Source organism: Hypomesus transpacificus, unplaced genomic scaffold (genome assembly GCF_021917145.1).
Source record: "Hypomesus transpacificus isolate Combined female unplaced genomic scaffold, fHypTra1 scaffold_297, whole genome shotgun sequence".
Classification (NCBI taxonomy): Eukaryota; Metazoa; Chordata; class Actinopteri; order Osmeriformes; family Osmeridae; genus Hypomesus; species Hypomesus transpacificus.
Window position 1 is genome coordinate 21,333 of NW_025813824.1, and position 19,516 is coordinate 40,848.

General features: G+C 44.7%; 2 protein-coding genes across 3 annotated transcripts; one reads left to right on the forward strand and one right to left on the reverse strand.

Annotated features, from left to right (window-relative positions):
• The first annotated feature begins 2,760 nt into the window (after positions 1 to 2,760).
• On the forward strand, positions 2,761 to 9,683 carry rgs5a (regulator of G protein signaling 5a). Its single transcript, XM_047015285.1, has 5 exons — positions 2,761 to 2,906; positions 4,192 to 4,305; positions 5,133 to 5,194; positions 6,798 to 6,964; positions 7,480 to 9,683. The coding sequence occupies exons 1-5, from the start codon at positions 2,863 to 2,865 to the stop codon at positions 7,642 to 7,644; spliced, it is 552 nt and encodes a 183-aa protein (XP_046871241.1). The 5' UTR covers positions 2,761 to 2,862; the 3' UTR covers positions 7,645 to 9,683.
• A 4,741-nt stretch (positions 9,684 to 14,424) lies between these two features.
• Positions 14,425 to 18,931, reverse strand: LOC124463545 (regulator of G-protein signaling 5-like). Of its 2 annotated transcripts, XM_047015289.1 has the most exons (6): positions 18,576 to 18,931; positions 18,059 to 18,157; positions 17,211 to 17,278; positions 16,688 to 16,801; positions 16,332 to 16,495; positions 14,425 to 15,725 (listed from the first exon to the last, which is right to left on the reverse strand). In XM_047015289.1, the coding sequence occupies exons 1-6, from the start codon at positions 18,617 to 18,619 to the stop codon at positions 15,480 to 15,482; spliced, it is 735 nt and encodes a 244-aa protein (XP_046871245.1). In that variant the 5' UTR covers positions 18,620 to 18,931; the 3' UTR covers positions 14,425 to 15,479. The 2 variants fall into 2 exon arrangements, with proteins under 2 accessions (XP_046871245.1, XP_046871246.1); XM_047015290.1 differs by lacking the exon at positions 16,688 to 16,801 and having other exon boundaries at positions 18,576 to 18,897.
• Positions 18,932 to 19,516: the final 585 nt, after the last annotated feature.

Here is a 19,516-nt window from a genome sequence, read left to right on the forward strand (position 1 = left end):
GGTGAAGGGCCCATCTGGTCTGAGACCAGCCCACTCGGCTTCATCCAGCTTCACGCTCTCGACCTTTCTGCCAGGGGGAGCTGGGTCATGACTCATGAGTGAGCTTAGCACAGTCTCCAGAGACTTCTGGAGATGCGAGGAGGAGATTAGGCTACGCCAGCCTTCCTGTTTGGCACACATATCAACCGTGGAGAGCCTGTGCTCGTTTTTTGTCCTGGAGGAGAGCGATTACGACAGTTGCCACATCTTAATGCACTTAAATGGCCAAATAACAACAGGATAGTTCATATCAAATGTCGATTTAAATGATTGGAGAGTTCCTTATTTGGAGACAGGTTCTTTGCTGGGGTATGTGGGGGCTGGCGAGGGAGGGAGGGCAGTCTCTCCTCATCACTGAAGAATGACTCACTATAACACAGCTCATGTGCCCACAAAGGTGTTCGCTCATTTGTTGATGGAGATGTTTTAAAGTGCGGCAGCGTCTTAGAGATCAACATTTACAAGGAGTTCTTTCAATTTGTTATACTTGGTGGATTAGATAATAACAGACTGAATGAATGGACGGACAGACTACATAGATACATAGACAAATAAATAGATATACAAGTACTTTGTTCTTTTCACGTCAGTATTACCAAGGGTAATATTAATCTCATGTTGTGAATTATGACCAACATACTAATATAATGCCAAGTAATAAGCAGCGTGAACAAACACTCTTTATACCATCAGGCTCTGCTCCCGATAAACTCAACCCCTCAGTCAGATGAGATGCTGATCCTCAGAGGAGGGTAGAACATGACTCCATGGAGCACCATATGTGTGTGTGTGTGTGTGTGCTATGCCCCGTCTGCCATGTGCCCCTTGTTTATTTGAACAGCGAAACAAGTTCCCCCCGGGGGCCCGAAGCACACACGCGCGTTCACTCACGCACACTTGGCCTTCCAGTAAATTCGGTTATACAAATCCGAGGGGCCTTTGTGTGTCTGTGTTTGAGTGTGACCGGCTACCACGGACGAAGCAGCCCTGAGCACACAAACATCACTGCTATTGATAGGCCGCCTCTTAACGCGGGGCCCTAGCCTTGCCCGGCCTGGAGATAAGACTCCACACAGCTGGTCCACGACAGCGGCACTGCAACAATAAAGGGATGTGAACAGAATGAAAACATATTGCTCCCCATCAGATTAGCCGCGACTGGCGCCATTTCTGCGACCGAGCGTTTCGCTCGCTCTCTCCTTTTCTGTACCACCTCTGGCCTTGTCGTACGTCCGCTGGGGGATGGCTTAGCGGTTAGAATGCAGATCAAGAGGTCGCGGGTTCGAATTCCCGTCTGTACTGTACCTCACTTTGGGCAATACCCAATGGGAAGGAACAGCAAACAACTCTTCCATACACAGAGCCACACAGAGACAATAAGTCCCCATTGACTTTCAATAGCCTTTGTTAATATCAGAGGAGGACAAACATTGTTATCAAGGAGGTTTGGTATTTCAGTTGGACAATGCCAGCCCAGAGCCATGTTGATGTAGCTGGTGTGGTCCAGTCCCCAATTGTCCAGGATCCACATGACCAGTGGGGTCCTGTTATGTTCAGTCTGAGAGATGGTCGGCGTGGAGAGTGGTGGGTGAATCACATCACTTCCTGTCTCCCCAGACATCACAACTTTTTGAGTCCGGTTCTGGACCTTCCGACTCCACTCACAAATAAGATCTGTTCCATTAAAGTGCTCTTTGTTATCTGTTCCAAAAAAATAAATCTTCTGTGGAAACTGGGATTGCACGTAATTATGCGTGTTTGTTGACTGATTGCCAGGGTTTGTAATTGCAGATTTGTATGTTTACTTGTGATTGTGGTTTTCCGTTTTTTTCTTTTTTTCCTTTTTTCTTCCATCTCCTTTGCTGTGTGGGTATTGATTAAATGGACATTCTTCACGGAAGGTTTTGAAGTTGGGTTTACATTCGGTGTTCTGCAGTCCGACTCTTGGATCCCATCTGAGCATGGCTGATTGTGGACCTGGCTTGGCCTCGTTTTTGTCCTCTTAGACAGACAGAGAGAGATGTACAATCACGTCTGATTCAACGTGAGATTGCAGTATTGCGTGATGGCCTTGCAATTCCCAAACAAAAAAACACCCGGTGTTTTGATATGATTTCAAATGTTTTGCCATGATTTAATGATAGGAATCTATCAAGTCTGATGCCTCTCCACAGACTGCAGGCTTAATGGTTCGTTAGTTCACATGCATTTTTCTTTTATCTTTGTGCAGGTGTATCATAAAATCTCCAGAGAGAAACTACAGTCGGTAAGAGAAGGCAAACTTCCAAGGCTTTTTTTGTGCTATTTTAATGTGCGGTTGTTTATTGTGGCAACACACAAATAACACGCCAAGAGGGAAGGTTTGCCATCCATTTTACCAGGACTCCAAGTCCACTTGGTTCTGCCAAAAGTAGTCAAGGTTATCTATATTCTGCCCATAAAATCCCAGCTTTCAGTACATACCTGGGTCATTCTTTGTAAATGTCTGCCTGGTTGGTTGTGCTTGACCCTTTCTGGCTTAGACCTTTAACCCCTCTGGTCTCCATGGTGAAGGTGAGGAGGGTGGGAGTCTGGACCTGCAGGTTCCCATCTGCTCAGAGCCTGGTCACTCGCAACCAGCCAACCCCAGGCCCACCTCTGCATATGCTCTGCAGATCCTCCTCGGATTGGCTCAGCTCTTGGCCCACAGCCATTAGGGTGTCTGTATATAACAAACCCGAGTGCTGGACGACAAACTCAAAAAGAAGAGGTACTCTGACACTTGTGGTTGTTCCCTGGACTGAACGGACGTTTGACAAAAACGAAGACTGAGCCTTTGGGAAAATGTGTAGAGGATTAGCAGCCTTGCCCCAGACATGCCTGGAAAGGTGAGATATGCCAGAGTTTTCTTTGGTTCTCTTACTCTGCCTGAGGCTGTTTTGACATGCCTCATTTATTTATTAGACAAAGTCTTTTCAGGAACAGCAAAAGTGCTGTTCCATTTGTATGTTAAATGGTTTATTATAACTGATGTTCTGTTTGCTGAATGGTAGCTACTGATTATGTGATCTTAAAGTAGTACTTTCTGTCTGTAAAACAAACAAAATATAGCATTTTCGTTTTGTGTGTCATAAAACACAAGTTTGGTGGATGAACTGTGGGGTAAACAGCTGGTCATGATGTAACCTCTGTGAACGGCTAAAAGGATCGATTTCCAATAAGTCTGACTTCAGGAACCTTTTGTGGATTTTGTTCCATTCCTCCTTGGACCAGTTATCACCCAACTTTCAGGAGTCTTTAATATAAACCAAAACAAGCAATTAAGTGCGACAAATTATCTTTCTAGAGCAGATTCATCTGTTGCAGAACAGACTGCACAGAGATGTGGTTGTAAAATAAGATGTTTATAGTCATATCATAAAGTTCAGATTTAGAAGAAAAATCATTTCATGTTACTTTAAATATATAAATATCCATATTATCCCTACGTTCATTCATGGAAGGACTAAATTATGTATAATATTTACAATGACTTTACATGAGACAAGCATAGAGTATAACACAATAATATCTTGTCGATGATTGAATTTTGAAAACAATAGAACCACCAATTGACCATTACGTTCTTAAACTCCTGGTTGTCAAAAAGTAGCCTCATGAAAAACTTTTGTTCTGAAGAAAAACAGGATCTGTTTCTGTTTGTCTAGTATCAGTGATGAAACTCAAATAAAGCAAAGTGATCTTTGTTGATGTGAAAGGAGGCAGTGCAGGTCCACTGAATTATTGATCTGTTTTGAACTGGATCAGTAATAACCACGTCACTTTAACAATTGTGGATCATTCATATATATTAGTTTTTTTATGTTTCTTTCCAGTACATGTACAGGGTTCAGCTGATGTGGAATCTCTAAAATGATATTGAATACATCTGTTTGTTGTCTTCTTAATTTATGTAAATAATCCATTTTCTGTCATGTGTTTTTTTTTTGTGGTGAGATAAATGTTTTAGCCAAGTCCTCGCCAAATTTAGTTTGTGAAATGAATCTATATGGTTTTCTTCACAAACAGGGACACAAATCATGCGCTGTAATTTCATTTCGCTGTAATGGGGGCTTTAGACGGTGATTAAAGACAAAGACTCCTCTTGTTTCATCGTGTGTTTTTATCTTTCAGGGCTAAAGAGATCAAGACCAAATTGGGCACTCTGCTCCAGAAACCAGAGAATGCCATTGACCTCATCATCCCCTACCCGGAGAAGCCGGAGAAAAAGCCGGAAAAGCTTCAGAAGTGCGTGGTAACCTCCCAGAGTTGAAACTCCTGACTCTTTTCTGAGCAACATTCAGTCCCACACGCACACACTCACACGGCGCACACATTCACACGCTTTTTGAAATTCCCGAGCTTAAATCGTGGAATGCTGCCAATGGTTTTGTAATACGATCGCAGACATTTTTCAGTCACACGTTTCACCCTTGTGGAAATAACTTCGGGGGGGGGGGGGACACAACATAAGCTGGGGGGTGTACCTGCGAGGTGAAGCTGTGGGGCTCAAATTGAACAGAAAAGGACACAAGAGGGAGAAGAAGCGAGGAATTGGGAAGCAGGAGAGCGTGGAGAGCCACAGAGTGCGCATGCAGGGTACATTTGAGTGGAATTTGGCCACTTATTATAGTGCGTGAGCACAACCCATACAGGGGATAACGCGAGCGGGAGGAAGGGATTGAGAACGACTTCATCCCAGCCACGGCATGGCACCGACACCTCTCCCTCTCCCTCCCGCCCTCCCTCCCCCCCTCCCTCCCTCCCTCCCTCCCTCCCTCCCCTCTCCTCTCCTCTCCTCTCCTCTCCTCTCCTCTCCTCTCCTCTCCTCTCCTCTCCTCTCCTCTCCCTCCCCTCCCCAGCTCCCTCACTTCATCAACAGCTCTTTGCCGGACCATGAGAGGACCACGGCTCAGCAGATTGACAGCTATTGGGCTGCATTCAGTGTACAGAGTACAGACTCTAAAGGAAAAGATTGACAATAAAAAATAAATGCCCCCTGTACAAATGTTACTACTCCATCCACTGGAAAGTGTTCACGTCCCCTGACTGGGGTGTGTTTGTTTCGCCTCCAGGCCCACCCCGGAGGAGGCTTCTCAGTGGCGTGAATCTCTGGACCGTGTGCTGAACAACGGCTGTAAGTAACCGGGCAAAATAACTAGCTGTCTACCCAACCGGGAACATGAGGCTGCCATGGCAACGTCCGTGAACCAGAATGTTTTCAGCCTTTGTCATGTGTCCAAAAAATCTCTGCTTTTTAAATTATATTTTATTATCCCATCATAGGATCTTAGTGAATGTAAGTGAGACATGATAAAGAATAATGAACGCTTTCAATCCCCTTCCCAAAGCTGCTAATGTTTCCCAACAGCATACTACACCACGCGGATAGGTCATTATTATTCAAGTGTGACACCTGGGACTAAAAATAGCCAAAATCCTGGAAAGTATGAGGCCCTGAAGGTCTGTTTCACATCTCCAGACGGTTCCTAGAGTGACCGTTTCCATGTTAGTGTTGTTTTTCCTACAAGGTAGTCCAAAGCAAAAACACCACAGCAAGAAGTGAATGATATGAATTATAATGCCTGACGAGATGTATATTATCATCAAATAATGGACTACGCAGGGTGCCGCGCGGTGGAGTCTGGGAGATGTCGAACCGGCCTTGTGTGTGTGTGTGTGTGTGTGTGTGTGTGTGTGTGTGTGTGTGTGTGTGTGTGTGTGTGTGTGTGTGTGTGTGGGTGGGTGGGAGTGGGTGGGTGGGTGTGTACGTGTGTGTGTGACCATTGAGGTTACTTCTGTCATGGTGAGTTCTCCAGAGAGTGATCCAACGATTTCAACTAAAACAACTAAGTACCCTTGAGCTGGAAAATGCTACGCTCTGATTATTTGTTTTACACTCAAATTCCATTCAATACAAATTCTAACAGTAGTTTCCTGATGGATTTTAAAGGACATGTTCTCTCATTATGGATTCCCCAACAATTGGACCACTACCAATGCAAATGTTTCACCAAGTGAAAGCAGACCTTCAAAAATCTTCAATACAATGTTGCTTCCAACTCGTTCTTTCTATGATGTATGCAGTTCTGTCAATTCATTTCCCTTCTGCGCTTTTCTCCCACAATGTAACTTGGACTACTAGCTTTATGGAAATGAGAGATGTTTGTGTTCAGAGCAAAATTCTTCTATGCACTGTCAAGGTTTGTTATTTTCATCTGCCTTGAATCGATGGTCTCAATTTTCCATGTCGAGACAAAGCACCCATACGTATAAAAGTCGATAAAAGCCTACACAATAGAACGTAATTACCATAGCAATGACAGGCCTGGCCTCACAGGAAGCTTCATAAATACAGGGCCACTGCAAAGGCACTTTAAATGTAGACTTTCAGAGTGCTAGGGCAAAAGACCCTGACATAGACCATTGAATAGGAAGTTGGATGCCCTCTTTGCTCCAGATAAATGCTGCTGGAGAAAGAGAGAGAGAGAAATAAGAGAGAGAACGCGATGGAAAGAGGGAGAGTAGGGAAAAAGAGGGAGAGAAAGAGGACCCTCGACACACCGTACGTATCACGATTTCTAGACTGCTCCTAGAACTCATTATTAAATAACCTCCGAATGATCTACCTCCCCACTCTCTCCCCTTACATCCCTCGCTCTTTCTTTCCCCCCTTCCTTTCTCACACTTTTCTTCCCCCCCCCCCTCTAATCTCTCCCTCTCCGCCTGATCTGTAACAGATGGTCTGGCTACCTTCAGGAGCTTCCTCAGGTCCGAGTTCAGCGAGGAGAACGTTGAGTTCTGGGCGGCCTGCGAGGACTTCAAGAAGACCAAGTCCCCCCCCAAGATGGCCGACAAGGCCAAGAAGATCTACGAGGACTTCATCCAGACCGAGGGGCCACGTGAGGTCAGCGCGCTTCCTGTGTATCGAGTGTCTGCATCCAGTGCACGCAGCCCCGCGGCCCGTCCGCATGACGTGGGCCTCTAGATTAGGAACGTTCTCTTCCTAGGGACAGAACAGGACAGTCTAATGGGTGAGGAGATGGCCTTGATTCCAGAGCCCAGGGCTGTGAAATCCCCCCTCCTTACAGGGACAAACCTCGTTCCCTGCTCGTCTTGTCCTTGAGATCGACAGGACGCGCGGGGCGCAGAGAGCACTGTCGGTGTACGGAACATTCTATGTCGACTCAGTTTCGTGTGAATCTTCTCTTTCTCATTCAGTGGAACGGTTAGTGTAGATGTTATCATGAGCTCATGGATGGAGAGGAGTGTCTCTCTCTCTCTCTTTTCAGAAAAGTAGAGGTCTCGGTTAAGACACAGCTTTTAAAACCTTTAAGCTCATCTCTACTGCTTCTTTTCTCACATGTCATCGCCACTCCATTGTCTTCATCTAAATCCTCATCCTCCGGTCTTCCTGCCCAGGTTAACATCGACCATTTCACCAAGGACGTGACCCTGAGAAACCTGGTTGACCTGTCCTCCGCAACCTTTGACCTGGCCCAGAAGAGGATCTTCGCCCTCATGGAGAAGGATTCCTTTGGGCGTTTCCTGAGATCCGAGCTGTACCAGGAGCTGCTGGAGAACTAAGGAGGAAGAGGAGGAAGAGGAGGAAGAGGATGAAGAGGAGGAAGAGAGCTGGCCCTTATTCAGGATCGGGCACCATGTGCAACACTGCAGATATGGAAATGTGGCTTTATAAAACAGATCCGGTTCTTTATTTTTCAAATAAACGAACCAGGTCTGCTCTGTTATGTTTATCATCTGAGTGTTTTGAAGCTGCACCCTTTTGAATAAGGCCACAGCAGCCAAATTTAATACCAGTAAAACCGACATCGCTTTAAATTTGAAATAAATTTGACCAAATAAGCTACAGTGCAATGAGACAGACTCTAGAGTGATTGTTTAAGCAACAGGCTAATTCTGTACAAGATTCTAAACCAAATTCAAAACTTAAACATGAATAGAAGATATTGACCCGACTGCCTGCAGCTGAAAAGAACACCCCTTACAATTTTTTATATCAGTAGATAACGCTACAATGTGACATCATTACCCCCTAAGAAGTCCAAATGCAAAACTATGAATTAAACTGTAACATAAATGGAAGTCTCCGAACATCACATTTTTTTATAGACAAACAAACCAAAAGTTCACCTCTTCCTGACGAACTTTCAAGTTTGTTTATACTGGCCTCAATTTCACGGCGCCAGTCTAAACACAAAAGAAACCAAAAGCTCCATGGCTTTTCCCAAGAACTAAGCGGTCAAGTGATATGTGACCTTCCATGTCCAGTGGCCATCAAATGGTCTGTTAGATTAGCAGAGTGCTTTCCAGGAAACATAAAGATTCACACAGACATGCGGTAAACAATTAGAAGAGCCAGGCTTTGATCCATTGAGCTGTTCCCATAAACCACCAGATCCTACATTAAATATTGGGCAATAAACAACCTCAATAGTGATAATTAGGGGGTGGGTACAATTCAGTGGTCGAGCATATGACTGTTGATCAAGGTTGCAGGTTCAAATCTCCCCTGTACGTTGCTTTAGAAAATAGGGTCTGCTAAATAAAAACATGAAAAGTATTTTTTCGATTAGGACTGTGCCGGAGTGAGGTTACTGTAGGAGACGGTGTGTATCGCGTCTGGCATTCTTTATGACCATGCCTGGGAATGAGGAAGGCTAGTTGGCTAAGTGGTCAGCTTCTCTAGGCTACCACTGCATTGTAAGTTGCTAAGATGGGACATCAAGCAGGATGGAATCTCTACAAGTGCACTCTGAATTTATTCTGGGATTTTTTTTTTTATTACCTTCTGAGAGTTATTGTGTCCAGAAAGTTTAAACATTTGTCCAAGCAGTCTTAAGTCAGAAACACTCTTTTACTTCCCAAATTGGGCTTGATAGTGCCTGTAAAGTGATAAACAAACTAAATAATTCCAAATGTGTCTTTGATTGTCCACATAACTACTCAGTTGATAAAATGCCATGGTCCCAACCCCAAGTAAAGATGTTTATGGACTTCATTTATCATCACTTATATACCACAATACTGCCTTTGTTTGCATTCCTTATTGTGACCCAGTAATTGATCACAAGCCTCCATTATAAATGTCAGGAGTTTTGGTGTGCAGCAGTGTTTCACTAAAACGTCTCCACACAGCAGTTGATTATTATGTGTGAATCTATCTACTCTGGCATGCTTTATACTGACACGCAGCTGTTGTAAGCATAATACGAAAACATTATTACTTCAGACATGGTACTTAAAAAATCCTTATTGTTGCATGTAACACTTCAGGTGTGCTGTTGATTTATGTCATGGTTATTCAAAAACAAAACGTCATATTTTGAGTTTTAAGATTATTGCTATGATTTGGTTTCAATGTGGCATGCACGAGGTTTTGCAGTGGCATAGATTGGCCAGTCTAGAGCTATAGCATTGCCTTCCATATCAGATGGGTTTTCAAAACTGAAACAAAGAACATAATCAATGAGGATTTCTTTAGTGCCGGCTGGTCACTGGACATATATAGTCTCTGCATGTATCTTACCTGTAGTCGATCACATAAAATGCATCAATACATTAAAGTTCTGAAGATGTATTTATTTTGTACATGTAAATATCAACCGTTTTGTTTGTGTTATTAAGTTATTAATGAACGCCACAATGGGGTGCATATTCCCTGAGAGAGCATCGTTGGTCCAGCATAGTCTTTTCACTGTCATAAAAAATAGAACACCTGACTTCCAATTGTCAACGCTGTTTTTCTTATCTTATATTGTTCATTTATCCTGCACACCTTCAACATGTCTTGAATAGTCCTACTATTTAGGCGATAAAGAGGTCTACACCTACCACATACAAAACATCTCCAACAAATACAGACAACATAATCATGATGTTCAAAGATTAAATAATCATCTATTTATAATGATACAGTCTAGTATATTATTATAATTAACCTTGGCCCCCTTTATAAACACTAAAAACGTGAGATTGAATAATGACAAACAACAGCTTTGTGAACCAGAGCGACATCCTCAAGTCTCCTCAAGCTTTCTACTTAGTGCATGTTTCCGTACGGTGAGTGCCTCTCATACAATAGGAGGGGTTTCCATACTGTGGTGGGTGGAAATCTACAACCAGTAGATTTGACATCGTCTTGATTATGTGTCAACAAAACAGATAAGATGAACGGAGGCAATTGTTCCAACTTCAAGAGATTTATGAACTTGAAAAACACCAGTGCGCATTTCTACGACAATACTGCCTTTGAAAATAAAATGAATTGGAAATTAAAATGATTGTTTTGAGTAACAAAACGTGGATATGTGTGTGGGTGTGGAGGAAAGCAAAATAAAACTTTGGCGCAGAGAGGGGGGGGGGGGGGGGGGGGGGGGATGGACAGTTGAAAAGAAACAGATGCGAGCTAGGATTTGCAGCCAACACAAACACTGTCACACAGCCTCGCTTGCAGGCCTACGCATCTTGACCCTCTCTCACCCGAGTTTCCAGAAGCGTAGTGAAGGGGTCTCGATGCTGAACCAGTCATTAACGCCACATCACAGACTGTGGCTGTTGTTGTCCAAGTTGTCTCTGCTCTGACTTGTTCAACAGCGCTGCTCTAACGCCTAAACAATATCACTTATGTCAATTAAGTCCTTATGACTGGAACACGGATCCTCATCGAATAAGTGTAGCCTATTCGCCAGCAATCATCGCAGTGAGCGTAGCTCAATTGCAGAGCCATTAGTTCCCCCCGCACTCAGTCACATCCTTGGTACAGCACAGGCCGAAACAGAAACACACACACACATACACACATTGGACTGTATGTGTGTGTGGTATGTGTTATGTTCTGTTATGTCCAGTCCTGGTTTTGTGTGTGTCTGTCCAGTCAGCTACGTGATCTGTTCCAGGTCACGTACCCCAATACTCCAGTCCACATCTTCCAGTTCACCTCCCAACCAGACACACCTGTTACCCATCCATCATTACCTGCACAGTTCATCTACCCTGGCTTCCCACAGACTCGTTGCCAGTTCAACGTTGCTACTTTGACTGTAGTTGGGCCTCTGCCTCTGCCTCTGCCTCTGCCTCTGCCTCTGCCTTTGCCTTGAAGATTGCTAACTTGCCTCCCTCCCTGTGTGCTACAGACACCACCATCCTCACTCCCTCCTGTCTGGAATCCACAGACCTCACCCTCATTACTCTCTGTGTGGCTACAATAAACCTGGTCTATATCACATCAGCATTTGAGTGTTGCATTTGGGTTCACCTGTCACTCCCCGGGCAGCCGGGATCCTAACAGTGTGCGTTGCCATGTGTCCTGTGTGTGCGTGTTTTGAGCAGATATGAAATGTTAGAATGCGTAAATGGCTCAAAGACGGAGAACAAGAAGTACCAGAGCTTTTTATAACATCTCTGAAAGGTTCCGTAAGTCCAACCTAAACTGTCGGCACACAGATGGGAGTCGTAGTTCTATCACTTTAGACGTGGATCCAACACTTCATCGGGGGCTCGTCTTCGTGAAGCGTTGCCAGCCAGCACCCTCAGAAAGCAGCGGACAAGAAGGTTTGGCCGCCGCGTCTATACGAACGCGTCCACAGCTGTCTACTTTGCGCAAACAATGCTTGAGCGAAGAGACCAAACCACAAACCGAATGAAGATGGTAAGATAAAACTACTTAATATGGTCACATGGAGTTTACGAGCAGACGGGGGAGTTCAAACCTCCTCAGCTCATTTGAGGCCTAATAAACATGGCCGACTGAGTGATGGGTGTCCTGTGGAGAAGGCAGGCTACATATTTAGCTCTTGCTGATGGATTGCCATCATTAAACCATATTGTTATATTTTGTTTCACATACCCTTAAACAAAACAGAGTTCCTGGGTACTCGCTTGCACAGGGGAAAAATGACTCACTTGGTGCCATTTTAGTTTGGAATGCTCTATGGTTTTCTCTCACGAGGACCACAACGTGGGTGCGCACATACGCGCACGCACACACACACACACACACACACACACACACACACACACCCACACACAAGTGTGCACATACAAATTTGCACGCAGACACAAGTGTTTGCACACACACACGCCCACACCTACAAATGCACACGCTCACATATGAAAGATGACAGACTGCTTCTGTATTTGAACATATTGTAAGTATGCATGTATATATACACAACTCATAGGTCTTTATCTTGATTGCCGTTTGCAGCTGTGGTCTTCCCGAGAGCCACTCATAACGCAATTGGAAGACGTAATGCAATAACACAGAGAAAGATAGATTGTGGGAAGGGGGGGGGGGGGTCAGAGACTAGCCACATTTGAGTCAGAAGGACATGAGAACAAAGATAGAGGGAATGGGGGGGGTGGAGGGGTGTGTGTGTGTGTGTGGGGGGGGGGGGGGCTAGACATGAGAGCAGAGATAGAGAAGGGGAGCAAAGATGTGCTATTTTAGAGGGGGCAGGGGGCAGGGGGGGGAGAGATGTGTTCAATGGGAGTGTCTGCACTACACAGGAACACAGGGAGCCTGAGGCTTGGTGTGATTACGTCACAAAAACTGAACCCATTGTTAACCTCCAATGAGCAGGTCTGCCTTCTGCTTGCCTCACTGGGCCCTGCCTCCTGCCTCTTGCCTGCCCCCTGCCTCATTCCCTGGCTCCTGTCTGACACCCTCCCTGCCTGCCTGCCTGCCTGCCTGCCTGTCTGCTGACGTCCTGCACTCAGAAAACAGCAGCAGAGAGGAGGAGAGGAGTGGAGAGGGAGTGATAAACAGGTTATTAATGACACAGAGACCATTAACTCCTCCAGCGCCTGCAGACATCCTGTGTAGTTAAACCCTCATTATCCTGGCACACAATCCCCACCCTTCCATAATGGCCAACAGAAAACGCACTGTTCATCTTCCCTGGACTGTCAAATCGACATTTATCTTCCAACCGGAAAGCCTTCGATGTCTGTGATGTATTTAGATCCCGAGTTTGCACTTTTGGATACTCTGTTGTGCCGTAGTTTTCTTAGCTTAACTAGATGCATGCTGGGATACCTGTATCGTGATTGATTTGAGTAAAGGCCGTGTTTGAAGCAAATGGCGGACGGTCTCCTGCGTAATTATTGTAGGGAAATACACCATAATGTCCAGCATCAATTGGGGATGGATGGACGGAGCAGGTCATCCATTATGATGAGACATCACCTTTCCTCCTTCCTTCAGCATTGTGGTGTTACGACTGAACGATAGAACACAATCCAGCCAATGTTCTGCTTACACGTACATATGCTAAAGTTGCTGAATCGAGCTCCAGTCTCTCGCCTACTTTCCGAACAAACTCGGTTGTTTTTATTTATTTCACCTTTATTTAGCCAGGTAGGCTAGTTGAGAACAAGTTCTCATTTACAACTGCGACCTGGCCAAGATCCGTTGTTTCTCATTTGTCCTCCACCCAAAGGAGGCCTACAAGGCCTGGTGGCTTGTCTTGGTCATTTCAGATCAACAAAACCAGGTCTCTTTTTTTCAGATTAAACCTCGTTTCTAGTCCCAATCATCCGCTCTTACGTAACCCCCTTCTCTGCCCCTGTGAAACGGAGGTCTCCCTGACCTAGAATCTGTCAAGGTGACGTGGTCTGTGTGGGAACAGACAACTGAGCTGTTACATGAACTTACTTTCAAGAGTAAGTTCATGCAACAAATTTCAAGAGATTACTTGGATTTGTGCGCGTGCGTGTGTACATTTGTTTGTTTTTGTTTTTACACCCGTAGTCTCTCCCTCAAGCTCGGGATGCTACCGGAAGGCTCTCGGGGAACGATACCGAAGCATAATTGAGGCTACGCAGGTACGTATCGATGTCTCCCTTTGAGGACGAGAATGCAAATTGCGTTTCTTTGCTCATTGATTGAGCAATCGAGCGCACACGTCTTCTCCGTTTCACTGGGTTGTCCTTGGACAATGCCTCGACTTCAGAAAAGCATTTGGAGGGTTTGTGGTCGTCACGGTGTCTGGCAGAGAAAGGAGCAGAGGAAGGAGATCGCACTGATGGAGAGGACGCAGTTGCAACACGATAAGAATCCCATCCAGGTGCACCTCACTGACACTGAGGGAGGAGTCATGTTCATGGTCGAACCCATTGTTGCTGGTAATTCAATTGCGCCTGCCTGTTTGTCAAGCAAACTGTGTGCAAATGTTTCGCAGATAGAGACGGATTCAGGCTTTCATATTCCACTTAGAGCTCTCACTAAACTGTTTGTCTAAGATAAGAGTTTGTTCGTAGGCCAACACTAGCATCCAATTCAATCCAACATTCATTCAATCAGATCATTTTGTCTGAAATGTCAAACACATAATAATCACTTTATGTGGCACATCTTTTTATTTGGATAGGATTATAAATATTACCGAGCACATTAATATAGCCATGACGTTTTTACAATAAATATAACATTTCCATATGAGATCTGAAGCACCATGACTTTCTGGTACATTATAAAGCATCACATGTCACAAACCATAGTAACAAAGCACATGTATTGGTCCTGGTTGCCTACCAACAATTACAATGCTACATGACGTTAATTACTGCCTCAACATATACTGGAAACAACAACAATAATATCATGTAAAGTTCACGGGTTAATATAAAGAGTTACAAACATGAAGTCAATGAAGTCAGGTTGCAGCATTTCCAATGTAATTATGTGGGGGAAGCTATCGTGAGCAGATTCAACTTTCACGCCAATTGGACACATTGGAATTTCCCCCCGGAATACAGATATATCCAGAAACAAAAATTGTAACAGTCATGTGATTGCAAACACTTTCTTCACAAACCAGTCTGAATGATTACTGGTGATGTTTGTGTGTGTTTGCATGGATGTGTCAGCATATGGGTGTTGGTTTCCGAGGTAACTTGTTGCGCCTCAAAACAACACCTATTCGTGACTCGACCGCAAGGTCAACAAAGGTCAAGTGAGCTTGAAGCTGTAAAACTCACAAGACACAGACTCAAAATGTAAGTTTAACTTTTGTCAAATGAACAAAATTCATCGTTGGTTATGGTTTTACTTGAAAACTCAAAATATGACAAGTTCTACAACACTTTTGGACCCCTTACGGATGCTTGGCAGAAGGACAAAGTTCAAAAGTATTTCTTAAGGTTCTGTTAGAAAGACTTGACTAAAATCTGACCTTGAGAAGTCAGAAAAGTAGCCAGAGATGAAACATTCTTAACATTCATAGCTGAGGCCCAATCATCCAATCAGTCCCAAACACAAGAAAAATCACGACTCATTCTTCCCCCCTTCTACCTGCACCTCTACTTCCAGCAGCCTCTTCAAATTACAACACCAAATCATGTGTTCTCACAGTTTCCCAGACAACTTAGTACGAGGCGTTTGGGACTCTGAAGTGAATCTAAGCTCCGGACATGAGAGCCTTTCTGCTCCCTGGGACGCACCCCACCCCCCTGGAGGCCTCCTGGGGGGCCGGGGGGCCGGCGGAGGCACTGAGATCCTGGATCCGTTTGGAGCACAGAAAGCGCCTGTAGGAGTCCTTCTCCATCAGGGTGAAGATCTTCATCTGGGCCTCGTGGAAACAGGAAGGCCCGGCGGACTGAAGGTTCTGTTTGGTTTCTTCTCTGGTGGCTGAGTCCAGGTTTACCTTGAGAGAGGAGGAGGAAGGGAGGTCTTCAAATCAAATGGATGATTATGATTCAATTCATTCTTGGTTTATTCGTTTTTGGATGATCAGGGGAAGATTTTCAAAATAGAATTTTGGGCATTGCATTGGATACTCCATCAACACAACGTTTCCTGTGTTGGGAAGATCCAAAGCCAAAAGCACTTTAGAGGGTTTACATTTGTCAGACCTATATTATTATTATTCAATTAATTTTAAGTTTATTAGTTTTTTGATGATCAGGAGAAGATTTCAAAATAGAATTTCAGTCATGTATTGGATACTCCATCAACACAACGTTTCCTGTGTTGGGAACTTTCAAAGCCAAAAGTACTTAAGAGGGATTACATTTGTCCGACTTGTATTGTGTCAAGACGCAGTTAGACAAAGAACAGATTCATAAATGATCTCAGTATATCTGGGAGCACTGGTGTGGATCACAGTAAAAGTGCTTTTGAGTGAAATCACACAGCCGCCTAACCACGTCTGGAAAAACGGTAGAAACACGGCTCTGAGGTTGTGTCTGTCACCATGGCAACGCATACGCTGCAGGACATCTAGACGAGCACCTGTCAACTTGCCGGTTACCTCATTGGGAGAGTCTGCCTCTACAAACTCCTCGTAGATCTGTTTGGCTTTGGCGACCATCTTGTTTAAAGGGGTCTTTTTGTAGTCCTCGCAGGCGTTCCAGAACTCCATGTTTTCCTGACTGAACTCTGACTTCAGGAAGTCAGCGAACACCGTGCGACCATCTGCAAGACAGAGAGAGAAGACAGCGAGAGGCAGAGAGCGAGAGAGAAAGAGAAACAAAGAGAGAACGTGGAAAAGAAAGAGACAGCGAAAGAGAGAGAGAGACAGAGAGAAGGGGTCAGTCAACTCGCAGAGGGATCTCGAGGCATCGATCCAAGCTGATGTTCCCTGTGTGGGATGTGCATGTGTCCCACCACTCCCTGGGGGTCGCGGTGGAAGCTGTGGAATGAGGAGGTCAAGGCTCTGGAGGTTCTCAAGAGGCCACTGCTCCGACTCCTTAGTCCCTGCAGACTGACACTCTGGGGGCCCTCCACACACACACACACACACACACAGACAGAGAGAGAGACACTCACTCAATAATCACACACCAACACACACACACAGACAGAGAGAGAGAGAGACAGTCACTCAATAATCACACACCCACATGCACACACTAACACACACAGAGGCACTCAGTCCCACACACACACACACACACACAGTCTAGTACACCAGTCCCTCAGTGGCCACCCAGCTCTGCCTTGAGACACGTAGAAAACGTTCAGAGCATGAGAACGCAAGTCTAAACGTGTGTGTTCCAGCCAAGTCCTGAACAAACCACCGGCCAAGTCACACTCCACCCCCACCCACGTCATCCGACAGTCTCTCCAGAAGGGATCAGGGCGATCTGAAGACGTTTACAGTAGTACGGTGTACATCACATCATCTCACCTTCACTGTTCATCACGTTGTTGAAGGACTCCTTCCACTTCTGGACTTTGGAGGGCCCATCAGGGACTCTGAAACACAAGAGGTCTTTTCATTTAGCTGTCAGACCTCATAGAAAGGTGTTTTTGTTCACTATCACAGCCTGTCCGTGGTATTACGTAAGACGTGTTTGATTGCTTATTGAATTCCATTTCAATGTTGCGCAACGTGCCGTGGACGGTTGAACTCATATCTTACCTGTTAGTTAACACCACGTAAATATGTGATGTATTATTACTACGTGCTTTTAATACTTAACAGCTAAGATAATGAGTAACCAAACATAACGCAATACCCAACTCAGTTTATTCTTGAAGCTTCTTCATTTAGCTCATTCATGTAGTTTATTCATGAGTAGTTTCAGCGTTCAACGACATGAATCTCCATTTCTTGTCCAATTAGCTTTTAGCAGGAGAGCGCTCATTTATAATACAATTCCACGTGAATAGTGTCACTGCTAATTCCTTTGAGGCAAGCTAATCTCTGGTGGGAAATAGTGCGAACGCAACACATTCGTTTCTTGTCACAATGGCCACAAGGTAATCAGCTGCAAAAATTATGAATGATTAGATGATGATTAATCATTGACGATACATGACTTATGGATGGCTGCGTACTTTGTTCTATGCAATGGTCTATGGTGAGGTTAGGATGCAATATGCAATTCAATATGCATTTGAAAACATTTCCATCTCCTTCCGACATAGTATGTCACCTTGTCTAGTGTACTACGTGCCGCGCGCTACTGTAACGGTGAGTGAATGTGGGTGTGCGTTTGCGCGTGAGCGCGTGTGTACATGTTCCGCGCTAACCTGTCTGCCTGTATGCTCCTGTCCTTGACATTCTTGGAGTCTGGTAGCAGATCTGGTTTCTGCAGCAGAAAGCCGATCTTGTGTTTTATGTCTCTGGCACTGGAGAGGAAATCGACACGGTTAGAAAGCTGGATCACGTAACATGTTCGTTTACCAACAACACTGAAGTCAAGTATTGAACTTGAATAACTGTTCAACTGTTATATACAGTATATTATGTATAAGCATGTATCTATATTATTATCATTTTTTGTATTGTTTTTATTTTACAATAAATTGTTGGTTTAACTGTACATTTTTCTGTGTGTATATTTAGTCACATTATACAATACACTAAACAAACTATACAGTAGAGAACATTATTATATATATTTTTTTGTACTTTAACTTCCTAGCACAGCAACTAAGCATCTAAGACACTGAATCATTTTTCAATATTTGTCAACAGTGTCTGACAAATACACAACCTCAGAACCCAAATACAAAACCTCAATAAGAGCCACAATAAGAGTCTTACCTTTTCAGACATGTTGCAGGAAGTGTTGCTAATCCCCTACACATGTTGATGTCTCAGGCCCTGGTCGTGTGGTCAGACGGACGTGGAGATATCCACAGCGTGATCCGAGCAGTCTCTAGAACCTCGGCCTCTTAGTCAACAAGCTGCTAGTCTCCTCCCTTAGCTCGAAATATATAAGCCACTGACTGAGGACTGGCCAATCACAGTGCTGCCTGGCAGACTGGCTGTGTGTTTGCGTGTACGTGTGTGTGTGTTTTTTCACACAAGGAGAAAAGTAAGGAGTTAGGCACCAAACAAATGCTGTTTACCCCCGAAGGATCAATGCTGTTGTTCACTCAATCCTCCTCTAAACAGATTTGTCTCAATAATTTCATTGGATACACAAATCCTCACAATAGAAAATTCCATTTGAGCAGCATTGTGTTCATTTTGATTTCATGTCATTTGTTGACGGAGCACAGGCTTTCTTTGCCTTTCGTTCAACATCTAATGATTCTAAAAGGACGATGTTTCGCTTTTAGACGGCTTCAGATGGTTTGGCAGAAGTAATAATAATGTTAAATATCAAAATGTAAGTACCTGTGTTTCAGTCTCTCCAGCAGACTGAGCCTGCTTACCCTGCCTACCCTGCCTCTCCACCTCCCGGCCTTCCCTGCCTTCCCCACTTCCCTGCCTTCCCTGCCTCTCCACCTCCCTTACTTCCCTGCCTTCCCCACTTCCCTGCCTTCCCTGCCTCTCCACCTCCCTTACTTCCCTGCCTTCCCCACTTCCCTGCCTACCCTGCCTCTCCACCTCCCTTACTTCCCTGCCTTCCCCACTTCCCTGCCTTCCCTGCCTCTCCACCTCCCTTACTTCCCTGCCTTCCCCACTTCCCTGCCTTCCCTGCCTCTCCACCTCCCTTACTTCCCTGCCTTCCCCACTTCCCTGCCTTCCCTGCCTCT

Excerpts from the sequence above, each read along its gene's own strand:
- rgs5a (XM_047015285.1), top strand. The coding sequence starts at position 2,863 with ATGTGTAGAGGATTAGCAGCCTTGCCCCAGACATGCCTGGAAAG. Across the intron at positions 2,907-4,191 it reads CCCCAGACATGCCTGGAAAG|GGCTAAAGAGATCAAGACCA; the intron begins GTGAGATATGCC and ends TTTATCTTTCAG. Across the intron at positions 5,195-6,797 it reads CCGTGTGCTGAACAACGGCT|ATGGTCTGGCTACCTTCAGG; the intron begins GTAAGTAACCGG and ends GATCTGTAACAG.
- LOC124463545 (XM_047015289.1), bottom strand. The coding sequence starts at position 18,619 with ATGTGTAGGGGATTAGCAACACTTCCTGCAACATGTCTGAAAAG. Across the intron at positions 17,279-18,058 it reads AGGAGCATACAGGCAGACAG|AGTCCCTGATGGGCCCTCCA; the intron begins GTTAGCGCGGAA and ends CTTGTGTTTCAG. Across the intron at positions 15,726-16,331 it reads AGGCAGACTCTCCCAATGAG|GTAAACCTGGACTCAGCCAC; the intron begins GTAACCGGCAAG and ends TCCTCTCTCAAG.